Consider the following 13,884-nt stretch of genomic DNA (forward strand, 5'->3'; position numbering starts at 1 on the left):
GTAGACTAGTTAGTCCCATATGTTGTGGGCTCATTATCACATTTAATCTGCTATAAGTGTCCTGTGCTTGATGAAATATCATTTCAATAACATGGAAATTTATAAAAAAATTTTTGATTAACAAATCATAGGGTTGACATTAAACACTCATGTTCTAAAGGCTTAAGTATCAGCTACTTCAAAATAAACATTATTCCTTAGGAATATAAGTTCAAGATTATTATAATCATTGCTTTATAAATACATGTGATTCTCTGTTTTCAGGAGAGATTGTTAATGCAGACTAAGCAGGAGAATATATAGAGATATAAGGGAAGGACAAAGATATATACATAATTTATATGTGTGTGAAATATATATATGTATGCATACATGAAAAGATTTTTCTCACGTTGATGGAAAGTAAACTTCTGTATTCATTGAAGACAGTCCACAGCACATAGATTTAAGAAGTTTTCCTATAACTAACTAGCTGTTTGCATACTCTCTTCATTGATACCTTCATTTCCTGATTTCTGAGTGTGTATATCACAGGATTCAGAAAAGGAGTAACTACTGCATCAAAAATTGCCAGAAATTTATCCAGGTGTATAGAAGGAGAAGGCCAGACATAAAAGAATATCAAAGGACCAAAGAATAAGACAACCACAGAGATATGAGCTGAAAGTGTGGACAGAGCCTTAGAGGAAGAACTTGACGAGTGTTTTTGTACAGTGATTATGATGACAATATAAGAAATGATCAGTATGATGAAGGAGCCCACAGAGATAAATCCACTGTTGGCTGTGACCATGAATTCCAGTTGGTAAGTGTCTGTGCAGGCAAGTTTGATAAATCGAGGAAGGTCACAGTAGAAGCTGTCCAACACATTAGGTCCACAGAAAGGTAAATCTACTACAAAAGCCAGTTGAACCAGAGAGTGAATAAGGCCAACCACCCAGGAGGCCACTAAAAACAAGATGCACATCCTTGGGCTCATAATGGTCAAGTAATGGAGAGGCTTACATATGGCCACATATCTGTCAAAAGCCATGGCTATAAGCAGTACCATCTCCACACCACCAATGACATGAATGAAGAAGATTTGAGTGACACAGCCTCTAAAGGAGATGACTGTGTGTTTTCTGAATCAGTCATAAATCATCTCGGGAGAAGAAACAGAAGAAACACCCAAGTCAATGAAGGAGAGGTTAGCCAACAGGAAGTACATGGGAGAGTGTAGGTGAGGGTCAGAAGCCACAGCGAACACGATGAGGGAGTTTCCTGTCATGCTTGCGACATAAAATGTAGAGGAGAACACAAAAAGGAATAATTGGATGTCCCAAGAGTTGGTGAGTCCCAGGAACACAAACTCTGACACCACAGACTGATTCTTTCCTTCCATTGACATTTTTGACAGTTCTACCTGTAGGAAGTAACAAGAGAAATGATCATTTATAATTGGGTTTAGGTAAAGACCTGCATGTGTGTGTGTGCATATACACATACATACATACAGGCGCTGAGAATCACTAGTCATCAGGAGACCATAACTTCAAACCATAGTAAAACAATCACCTCACAGTTTCCAAAGATAACAGTAGAGGTCCATGGGAAGTGTTGGGGGAGAAAAGGAAAAGGAAATGAGGTAGTTGTATTTTTATTTCAAAAATTTTAAATTTTTAAGATAATAACCTTTGGTGGATTTCAAAAAGACTGGATGTGACTATATATTAATATACTTATTCAGGAAGACAAAAAATAATGGAGGTACTTCAAAAAATTAAGAGATAAAGACTCAGTTTGTAGCACAATGAAATAAACTACAGATGAGTGAGGCTCTATATTTGATTCTCAACACCACAAATGTTAAAGAGGCTGTAGAGGATGTAGGCAGAGAAATAAAGATTGAAGAGCTACGGAAAAGACTAAAACCTGGGAATATCATGCTAGAGATATAGCTTGATTTCTAAGGGAATTCATTGTGCAATCGTGAGGACCTGTGCTCAGATCCCAGCATCCATGCAAGAAGCTAATTGTATATGTCTCTACGCTGTGGTGAAAAGTGAAAATTAATGATCACTTGATCTTGGGGACTGCCATACTAGAATCAATCTCAGCATGAGACACATTCAAAGGAATAAAGTGGAAATTGAGAGAGCAGAACTCAGAACATTGTCTTCTCATCTCCAGTGGACACAGGTCTGTGTTACTGTGTGTGCACGTATATGCACACACACACACACACACACACACACACACATTAAGTATATATTCACCCTACTCATATATATAAAATCACAAATACAAAATAATAATAATAAAATTAATTTTTTAAATTTAAATCTAAAAATACTGTATTATTTGCAATTCTAATTTGAAGAATCTGTATCCAGAAGAAGTAACATTCACAAATAAAGATTAATATGTAAAAATAAGATGTGTTAAATAATAGATGAGTGGAAAACACACACGCACGCACACAAAATTATCAGTACAATTTGCATTCTTTAGAATGAAGAAAGAAAGAAATATAACTCCTGGCACCTCAGAAATCACTATGTTCTGAAATTGCCCCATCATGATGAAAAAAATAAAATTAAATGGGATAGTATGCTTTCAGCACTGGGTCTTGTATTCTCCATGTTAAGCACTATTTCCTACTCAGGAATACATGAGGCACTGTCATCTTGCAAACTCACTAATAAAATTGCTACTATGTTACACAAAATGGTAAATTTATATCCTTTATTTGAAAAAAATTAAAGAAATGGCAACAACTGCCATTTTATTTATACGTGTTAACAAGTTATTATTCATTTGTAAATTAGTAGGAGATTATATCATAATCTGAGCATAGAATAACTGATTAATGCAGAAGTTTCACACAAAGCATTACAACATTTTTGGCATTTTCTAGTACTATTTATATTCGCCTATATATAATGTGGTTCTAGCTCAAAGGCAGTCAGTAGTTTTGCTTTTTCTAATATTTTTATAGACATTTTCCCCTTATTTTTGTGATTATGATGTCATCTCATTACATAATTTCTCCCTTCACTTTCTTCCCTTCGAAGCACTCCACATACCCCTCCTTGATCTCTTTCCAATCAAATTCAAAGCCTTTTCACACAGTGAATACTGTTACAATCATCCTTTTGTGTTGTTCAATTTTTTTTCTTGTCTGTGCTCTAATTTGCCATAGATTTCCTCAAGTACTTTAGGATACAACTCGGGTACACAGCAATACTAACCACAAACTTCACAAACTAACATCTGTGTATGATCAACTCATACACTGCTAAGTTTATTTCCATCTCTCCATTTTACCTGAATGATAACAACATCTTGTAGAGCCAGGTTTCCCTGTGTCCTCTCAGATAAAGTGCCACATAGAATCTTCCATTAGGAATATATGAAGCTAATTATATACACCTTGAGAGTATCTGAGCAAGGAATAGTGGAAAAGCATGATAGCTTGAAGAAGCTCATGGTTACAGAATTTTTCTCAAGAGAATTATTTGTTTTGGTCAGTGTGTCCAAAGAACTCTGAAACTCAGATACTATGGAGACAGTGGATTTTTGGTCTCATTAAGATATTTGGATCCAATAATTGATAATTACTCATTGCAATTACTTCTTTCTTCGAGGTAAGTATCTTCTCAATATTAAACAAATAATCAAAGTATTAGAAATATCCTGGCCAAATGAGATGGCTCAATGAAAACGGCACTTACTATCATGCTTGAGGATCTGAGTTCAATCTCTGGAGCTAACATGTGGAAGAAGAGAATGGACTAGTAACAGTTGACTCTATCTCCATACCAGCTTTCTTTACAAAACTAATACTAATTATAAAAAATTTAAACATCATAACTCATTGTTTTGGGCTGAATAAAATTTCTTTGTGTGTATTATTTATTCATTAGGTGATCTGTGACATATTCCTTTCCCTAGCTATTGTAAATAGAATAGCAAAAACATGAATATACAAATATCCTTGCAGCAAAATATTGTCTGTGGTCATTTGAATAAAGTATTTCCCATATGCTCAAATGTTTGAATATTTGGTCCCCAGTTGGTGGCATTGTTTGGGTAGGTTTAGTAGCTATACAGTACCTGGTAGAAGTAAGTGACTGTGATGGTCTCTGAGGGTTCAAAGCCTCTCAGCAATCCCAGTGCGGTCCGTTTTGTGTTTACAACAAGGATGTAAGTTATTAGTTCCTGTCATCATGCTTCTCCTCCGTCATCATGGATGCTTAGCTCTCTGTAACTATAAATCTAAATAAACTATTTCTTCTAAAAGTTGCTTTGGTCATGGTGTTTTATCTCATTTAAATGGCAAAACAAGTAAGACAGGGTCCTTTATGTATGTAGCCATGACTGGTATAGCTGGTAATATGATAACTTTATTTTAATGTTTTCTTCTCTTAATTTATGTTTTAAACTTTTAATACGATATATTTTAATCACATTCTTTCCCATAAATTCAACTTCTCCACACACCCCAGCCCTACTCTTCTAAATTTATATTCTTACCCTCTCTTTAAAAAAAAAACACTAACAAAATCAAAAACAAATAAAAGTTTTCATAATCCCAAGAGATGCCCAATCATATGACAAAAGCATTTGTTCAACTATGTTCATAGCAGTATTATTTGTAATAGCCAGATCCTGGAAACAACCTAGATGTCCTTCAATGGAAGAATGGATGAAGAAAGTGTGGAATATATACACAGTAGAGGACTACGCTGCGGTAAAAAACAATGACTTCTCGAATTTTGCATGCAAATGAATGGAAATAGAAAACACTATCCTGAGTGAGGTAACCCAGACCCAAAAAGATGAACATGGGATGTACTCACTCATAATTGGTTTCTAGCCATAAATAAGGGTCACATAGTCTACAATTGGTGAACTTAAAGAAGCTAAATAAGAAGGTGAACCCAAGGAAAAACATATAGTTATCCTCTTGCCTATGAGAAGTAGACAAACTTGCCGGGGAGGAAAGTGGGATCTTGGGGGTGGGGTGGGTTGGGGATAAGGGGAGATGGGGAGAGAAATGTGAGAAGGGGAGGATGGGGGGAACTTGGGGAAACAGGATGATTGGGATAAAGGAAAGGTGGGTAGGGGAGCACGGAACCACAATTCTTAGTTAAGGGAGCCACCTTAGGGTTGGCAAGAGACTTGAACCTAGAGTGGCTCCCAGGAGCCCAAGGCGATGTTCCCAGTTAGTTCCTTGGGCAGATGAGGATAGGGAACCTGAAACGACCCTATCCTATAGCAATACTGACGAATATCTTGCATATCACCATAGAACCTTCATCTGGTGATGGATGGAGATAGAGACAGAGACCCACACTGGAGCACTGGACTGAGCTCCCAAGGTCCCAATGAGGAGCAGAAGAAGGGAGAAGATGAGCAAGGAAGTCAGGACCACCGGGGGTGCACGTACCCACTGAGACAGTGGAGCTGATCTATTGGGAGCTCACCAAGGCCGGCTGGACTATGACTGAAAAAGCATGGGATAAAACCGGAATCTCTGAACATGGCGAACAATGAGGGCTGATGAGAAGCCAAGGACAATGGCACGGGGTTTTGATCCTACTTCATGTTCTGGCTGTGTGGGAGCCTAGCCAGTTTATATGTTCACCTTCCTAGACATGGACGGAGGGGGGAGGACCTTGGACTTTCCACAGGGCAGGGAACCCTGACTGCTCTTTGGACTGGAGAGGGAGGGGGAAAGGAGTGTGGGAGGGGGAGAAGGGTGTGAGGATGGGGAGGGAAATGGGAGGCTGGGAGGAGGGGGAAACTTTTTTATCCTTTTCTCAATAAAAAAATAGTTTTCATAAACACCAAAACAAACAACAAAAAATTTTTTCTGTTTTATGTTGAACAAGTATTTCTTGAGCATGTAGCCTTCTCTGGGGTCATATACCCAGTGTCAATTAGTGAAACTGATTTTCCCTGTCCCAACATTAATTGCAAATAGTTTCTTCAGGATAGAATGTTACGCCCATTTTACGTTCTTCTTGAGAGGCTATTTTCTCGTTTGAATAGCCTGGTGGATATTGGGCTTGTAATTACAGTCTCTGACAGTTCATTTGCCCAACATCCATGCTGTTTCCTTAAAGTCATTGAACACCTTTGGCTCTTAGAATCTTTTTATCTCCTCTTCCATATAGATCTCTAGCATGAGGGGAGAGCAGTACTACAGTCATCTCATTTAATGATAGGTGGTCTGAAGTCTCTCACCTGTCCAGCTGTGAGTCTCTGTGTTAACTACCCACTACTGCAAGAATTGTCTTGATGAGAGTTGAGTGATTCACTAATATATGGGTATAGTAATACATTATTTAAAGTCGTTTGTTAGTAGAATAATTGTAGTATATTTTCAATAGCATCTCTGGTCCATGTAGTCTTTGGGTCTTGACATAATTAGCAGTCTCAAATATGGGGTTCATATCATTTTATAGGTCTTGAATTCAATCAAACCATGTTTGTTAGTTCCACGGCATTCGTGTCACTATTGCGCCAATGGGTATATCATGCAGATATGTTGCTATTGTAATTTAAAGGGTTTGTGGCAGGGTGAAATTGCAACTACTTTTTAAATCAGCATGGTTTAATCAGAAAATTGGGAATCAACGTACCTCAGGATCCAGCAATACCACTATTGTGAATATACACAAGAGATACCCAATCATAATACAAAAGCATTTGTTCAATAATGTTCATAACAGCATTATTTGTAATAGCCAGAACCTGGAAGCAACTTAGATGCCCTTCAATGGAAGAATGGATAAAGTATGGCAAATCTATTCATTAGAGTACTACTCAGCAGTAAAAAACAACGACATCTTGAATTTTGCATGCAAATAGATTGAAGTAGAAAACACTCTTCTGAGTGAGATAACCCAGACCCAAAAATATGATTATGGTATGTACTCACTCATTAGTAGATTCTAGCCATAAAGAAAGGACATTGAGCCTATCATTCACGATCCTAGAGAACATAAAAAATAAGATGAACTCCCCCCACCCCAAAAAAATATATAGATCCTCTTGGAAATTGGAAGCAGACAAAATAGCCAGACAAAAGTTGGGAGTATGGGGCTGGGGGATGGAAGAAGGAGAGATAGATGAGAGAAGGGAGAAGGAGGGAGTTAGGCAGAGCTTGGGCGAATGGGATGGTTGAGATGGAGGAAGGACAGATATGGGAGCAGGGAAGAAGATATCTTAATTAAGGGAGGCATTGTGGGGTTGGCCAGGGTTTCACTATAGAGGAGGTCCCAAATTCCATAGGGATGTCCCCAGCTAGGACCCTGAGTAGTGGAGGAGAGGGTGCCTGATCTGGCCTTGTGCATATGGCCAGTTCCATATAAATATCTTGAATATCACCCTAGAAACTTCATCTGGTGACAGATGGAGATAGAGACAGAGGCCCGCATGGGAGCACTGGACTGAGCACCCAAGGTCCAGTTGAAGACCAGAGGGAGGGAGAAGATGAGAAAGCAAGTCAGGACCACCCACTGAGACCGTGTGCCTGAGCTAAGGGAAGCTCACCAAAGCCAGCTGGACATGAACTGAATGAGCATGGGATCAAACTGGACCCTCTAAATGTAACTGACAATTGGGGATGACTGAGAAACCAATGATAATGGCACTGAGATTTGTCTCTACTGCATGTACTGGCTTTTTGGGATCCTAGTCTATTTGGATGCATACCTATCTAAACCTGGATGGAGGAGGGAGGGACTTGGACTTCCCACAGGACAAGGTACCCTGCTCTCTCTTAGGACTGAAGGGCAAGGGGAGAAGGGTAAGTAGGGAAGTGTGAGGGAAGTGGGAGGAGAGGAGGAAGTGGAGATGTTGATTCTTATTATTTATAAAGTAATAAATAAATGTTTCTTCCATTTATTTATTCTTTTCTCAAGCAATAAATCCCATTTGCAGCCTGCCCTACTCCAAAGCGTTAATCTAATTTGTCTCTTTCAATCCCAGGAGTAGGTATTGTGGTTAGAACCTGAAAGACCAGAGAAGCAGGGAGCAGCCACCAGTCGCTTTATATCTCTACCATTCCTCCATTCAAAAGCAGATCCTCTTCCTGGTGGACCTTACTACTTCCTGTCTCCTATCTGTCAGTAGTCCTCCAAACCCCTAGGGTTAATTTAGATCCAATATTGGTGAGCACCACCCTCTGAATTGAAGGAAGGTTCATTTGTGAGAACACAATCAAAATATCACACAACAATCTCCCAATGCTCCTTCCTCCCCTGCCTTCCCCCAGATCCACTACTCTGTTTCTATTCAACAATGAGCTTGCTTCCCAGGGATATCATAACAAGATATCATAATGCGGAATAACAAGAAACAATAAGACTAGGCACAAACCCTCATATCATGGCTGGAGACAAAAAAAAGGAGGGGTTAAAAGGATCCCCCAAAGAGGCAAAAGAGAAAGAGATACCCCCAACCCGACTTTTATGTGTCCCATAAAAACCTCAAGTTGAACAACCACAGCTTGTATGCCCAGGGCTGGTGCAAACATTTCCGGGATCCATGGTTGTTGACTTATTATCTGTGAGCCTGTGTGAGTCCTGCTATGTTCATTCTATGGGTCTTGTTCTTCTGATTTCCTCTGACTTCTACAATCCTTCATCCCCTTCTTCTGCAAGTTTCGCAATCTCCACCAGGCTGTTGGTCTCTGCATTTGCTCCCATCATCTCCTAGAGAAAGCCTCCCTGGTGACAAATGGGCTAGACAATAACCTTTGCTTATAGCAGAATAATATTAGAAATCATTTTACTGATTTTTTCCCAGTTATGTTTGATTCTTTCCGGATTTTGGAGCCATCCAGGTTCCAATTCATGGCCATCCAGGCAGTGTCAGGGAAGTGCTTTCTCTTGTGACTTAGGCCTCAGAATTGGATGGCCACTACCACTAAGTCTGATTCACCATTGTGCCAGGCAGGACAGGTTGTGGGTCTAAGGTTTTGTGGCTGGGTTAGTATCCCAGGATCACCACTAGGAGCCAATCCTGGTGATAGAAGAAGGACAGTCAGGCTCCATATCATCCCAAATATTTATAAACTTTTGAAACTTTTCTTCTGAGAACTTTGTTTAGCTCTGTAGTCCATTTTTATTAAGTTGTTTATTCATACAGATTTTAGTTCTACATGTAGTCTAGATAGTAATATTATGTCAGATATATATGTTGGGAAGATTTTCTCCCATGTAGTAGACTACCTCTTCACTCAATTAACAATTTTATCTGCTGAACAGAAGCTTTTAAATTCCAAAAAGTTCATTTGCCAATTGTTGGCTTTATTTCTTGAGCAACCAGGGTACAATTTAGGAAGTCTGTCTCTTATTGTAGACTACTATAGGGATTTGGATAGAAGTGCCTCTCATAGGCTCATGTTTTGAGCACTTGGTGTATTGGCAATGTTGTTTTGGAGCGTTATGGAACTCATAGAACACAAATTTTGCTGGGGAGCTGCATTTCCAAGGCGGTCCTGAAAAATTATAACTTCTCTTCACTTCTAGTTCATTCTCTACTATCTGTGTGTGATTGGTAGCTAGATTAGCATGCTTCCTCCTGCAACACCTGCTGCAATGCTTTCTTTTTCATTATAGGCTTCCCCTTTGAAAACATAAGTCAATATAAACCCTTCCAATAGATGCTTTTTTAAAAAATTATTTATTTATTAAGGATTTCTGCCTCCTCCCCGCCACCGCATCCCATTTCCCTCCCCCCTCCCCCGATCAAGTCCCCCTCCCTCATCTGCTGGAAGAGCAATCAGTGTTCCTTAACCTGTGGGAAGCCCAAGGACCGCCCACCTCTATGCAGGTCTAGTAAGGTGAGCATCCAAACTGCCTAGGCTACCCCAAAGCCAGTACGTGCAGTAGGATCAAAAACCCATTGCCATTGTTCTTGAGTTCTCAGTATTCCTCATTGTCCGCTATGTTCAGTAAGTCCGGTTTTATCCCAGGCTTTTTCAGACCCAGGCCAGCTGGCCTTGGTGAGTTCCCAATAGAACATCCCCATTGTCTCAGTGTGTGGGTGCACCCCTCGCGGACATGGTATTTGTTACAGCAACAAAAGTACCGAATAAACCTATGTACTTTGTCCACTGACAGTTTCAGAGTTTCAATACCATTTTAATACTTTCTGTTGTCTTATTGCTTTAGTTAATAATCAAATCCTATTATTGAATAACAGCAGAATATCTTTCTTCTGATTTTAAATAAAGTTTCACAAAACTTTTTCTTCATTTGCCATGTTGTTAGTTGTTGATTTATAGAGTATAGCATTTATTGTGTTGCCACAGCTCTCTTCTAATGATAGCTCATTCATGACTGTAATCACGAAATCATGAACTGGATTAAAGATTGTTTTTCTACATTTTCAGATGTGATCATGCAGTCTCTGACTTTGAGACTCTTCATGTGATAAAACACATTTATTGATTTTAAGCATGTTGGATCACCCTTGTAAATATGAATGAAGCTAAATGAGTCCTAACAAATAATATTTGGTATTTCTTGAATTCTGCTTACAAGTATTTGAGGCACTTGCACATATAGAATACAAGCAACATAATTAAAAACATTAATTCTTGGGAAAGTAGAGCGAAAATATTCCTTTACCTGAATACTTTGAAGCAACATCTCCTCTGCTGTGTCTAAGAGCTTTCTGCAGAAAAATATTATTTCATATGAATTTAGATTTGTTATATTTTCACTATTTAAGTAAATGATATATTGTCATTCTTACTAAGTATAAGACAAAGTAGAATATATATGACAGTGACTAAACATACCAAAATTTTCAAGGAAATATTTTCTTTAATACTGGTGAACAATGAACATTTATATACAATTAAGAATGAGCAGAGTGCAAGCGTTTAATTATTTGTCTACAGCCCACTATATGTTTAAATACTCTCATCATTGCCTTTTTCATTTCTTGATTCCTGAATGTATAGATCACAGGGTTCAGAATGGGAGTGACAACTGCCTCAAATATGGACAGAAATTTATCCAAGTGTTTGAAAGAAGAAGGCCGTGTGTAGATGAACATCACAGGGCCAAAGAATAAGACCACCACAGTCACATGAGCTGAAAGTGTAGACAGGGCCTTAGAGGAGCCACTTGAAGAATGTTTATGAACAGTAAATATGATGACAATATAGGAAATGATCAGTATGAAGAAGGAACCTACAGCCATGAATCCAGTGTTGATAGAGACCAGTAATTTCAGTCTGTATGTACTGAATGTATCTACACAGGCAAGTTTGATGAACCCAGGAAAGTCACAATAGAAGCTATCCAAAACATTTGGTCCACAAAACGGTAAGTTTACTACAAAAGCCAATTGAATGAGAGAATGGATAAAGCCAGCCACCCAGGAGGCCACTGAAAACAAGATGCACATTTTTGGGCTCATAATGGTCAGATAATGGAGAGGTTTACATATGGCCACATATCTGTCAAAGGCCATGGCTATGAGTAAAATCACCTCCACACCATTAACGAAGTGAATGAAGAATATTTGGGTGATGCATCCTCTAAAAGTGATGACTTTATGCTTTCTCAACAGATCATAAATCATCTTGGGGGAAAAAACAGAAGAAACACCCAAGTCGATGAAGGAGAGGTTAGCCAACAGAAAGTACATGGGAGAGTGTAAGTGAGTGTCAGAAGCCACAGTGAACACGATGAGGGAGTTTCCTGTCATACTTGCTACATAAAACATGGAGGAGAACACAAAAAGGAATAATTGGATGTCCCAAGATTTGGTGAGTCCCAGGAACACAAACTCTGACACCACAGACTGATTCTTTCCTTCCATTGGCTCTGTTGGCAGTACTACCTGAAGGAGGAAATGGAAGAAACTGTAAATTATAATTTTATAAATAGGAGAATCTCCTTGTTATGAAAATCTATGTTGCTGCAGCATTGAAACTGACTTTAATGTAAGTAGTGTGAAAGAAGGAAGTTCTATACACAATCAATAATCTGAAATTTATAAATTAGTTTGAATTATGACTTAACACCTGTAGCAAAAGTTTTTATCAAAACTCAAAAGACAATAAGGTTTGATGGGTTTTAAAAGGGGATATTAGGGCTTGGAGAGATGACTCATCACTTAAGAGCACTTGCTATTATTTCAAAAGACCCTAGTTTTGTTCTTCGCATCCACTCAAGTAGCTTAAAATAGCCTAGAGTTCGAGCTCCCCAAAGTCAAATGACACCTCTTGGTTTCCATAAATTTCCACAAACATGAAACATGAACTTAATCTCAAGGACACATACAAGTAATTTTTAAATGAACCTTTAAAAAGGGAATATTTTTACAAACTGTTGATGACATTTAAATTAACACATTCATTAAAGAAAAAAGTATGGAAAGTTTTCAAAATCTGAATTACAGTTTAAATTTGCAGCACAGTATAGGAGTGATTGTCTAACATTTTATTTCTTTATATTGGCTTTATCCTTAGTAATATAATACAAAAAGAGAAGTGGGTTGGGGTATAAAGTATAAAAAAAGAAGACAAGAGTAAAGATGCAAATGATTAAAAGAGAAATACCATATAATATAAAAATTCTCACCTTAAGGGTATATAAACAGAAGAAAACATTATATGAATATGTTTCCTAATTTGTTGTACTATTACTCTTAAAAATTAATATTATGATGAACAACCTCTGTTCATTTAACATTTATAGACACATGAATTATAAAGGCACATATAAAAAAACAAAAAAATGTAAGAATCCTTTTATCATAATCTTATGAAATGATTTGTATTATTTGTAGTTTAATTTTATTTAAAGAAGAAACAGCATTGCAGACATCATCTTTTCTTTATATTCAGGAACCGTGATTAATCAGCTATGTGCTGTCTACCATTTGAAAAGATTCTGAGTACTCAACCTTGAGTTTTCTTTTTGTTAAACAAATTAAAATGGTTACTTCAGTGAAGTTATAGGAATGAAACACAGATCACAGTCATGCATTCAGTAAGGAGTGGGCAGGACAGAGTGAGGCAGTCATAAACACAATCATGTCAACAATAGGTAAGAGCTCCATTTGTGGATGTTTAATTAATGCTAAAATAACAATGCATTTCTTCCTCTTGCTCATAGCAGTGACCAATTCATGACATTACTCAAAAACATTAATGAATATGAATAAGCAGAGGGCATCACACTACCATGACCAAATATGTTTCAAAATGTACTACCCGTCTCCCATTAACAAATGCATTACATTATTCACATCATTTCAGCAAGAATACAACACAACATATCAAATGTGAAATTGGTGCATTTGCTCTCATAGAACATCATATATATTTCAATAAATATTTAAATAAATAAATAAAAATTGAATTCATTGGTTTATTTCTCAAACAGCAACCTCTGTACAGCTCAATTTACATCTGTCTTCTCATTAGTGCATACCAAATTTAGACTCTGAAAACCTAGAAAATGAGGGAAAAATAAATACATATTTGATGAAATTTGAAAATTCTCTATTTATGTTTTTTAAAACTACAAAATATACATGATTATATAATATTAAAGATCAGATAGAATTATGAAATGATAAAGAAAATGAACTGTAATCTTTTCTTTAAGCATTCTAACTCTGCCCTAAGCCTGTCTTAAGCATACTTCCTCTGGTTCTCAGGGCTTCCTTACTCTTTCTTTAAAGTTCTTTTCCCTTCATGTACCTGATGTGCAAGTCACCTTAACTAATTCTCTCTCTCTTTGTCTCTCCTTCACATTCTTACCTTCTTTCTCAGTCTCTATCTTTCTTCAGCCCCTCTCTCTTCTTCCTCCCCTAATGTACTGCTGAGATTTTAAAATTATCTTCCCTGGGGTAATTTCC

The 13,884-nt window shown here is 37.6% G+C and overlaps 1 protein-coding gene and 1 pseudogene across 1 annotated transcript; both read right to left on the reverse strand.

Moving 5' to 3' along the window:
- Window positions 1–445: 445 nt before the first annotated feature.
- On the reverse strand, window positions 446–1,390 carry LOC121465708 (annotated as a pseudogene).
- Window positions 1,391–10,863: 9,473 nt separating this feature from the next.
- Window positions 10,864–11,835, reverse strand: LOC121465845 (olfactory receptor 4F3/4F16/4F29-like). Its single transcript, XM_041679255.1, has one exon. The coding sequence runs from the start codon at window positions 11,833–11,835 to the stop codon at window positions 10,864–10,866; it is 972 nt and encodes a 323-aa protein (XP_041535189.1).
- Window positions 11,836–13,884: the final 2,049 nt, after the last annotated feature.

Source organism: Microtus oregoni, unplaced genomic scaffold (genome assembly GCF_018167655.1).
Source record: "Microtus oregoni isolate MIOR12 unplaced genomic scaffold, Mior012 000031F_ref0000149, whole genome shotgun sequence".
Classification (NCBI taxonomy): Eukaryota; Metazoa; Chordata; class Mammalia; order Rodentia; family Cricetidae; genus Microtus; species Microtus oregoni.

What these genes read in the sequence shown, in the direction of transcription:
- LOC121465845 (XM_041679255.1), bottom strand. Translation starts at nt 11,835, where the DNA reads ATGGAAGGAAAGAATCAGTCTGTGGTGTCAGAGTTTGTGTTCCTGGGA.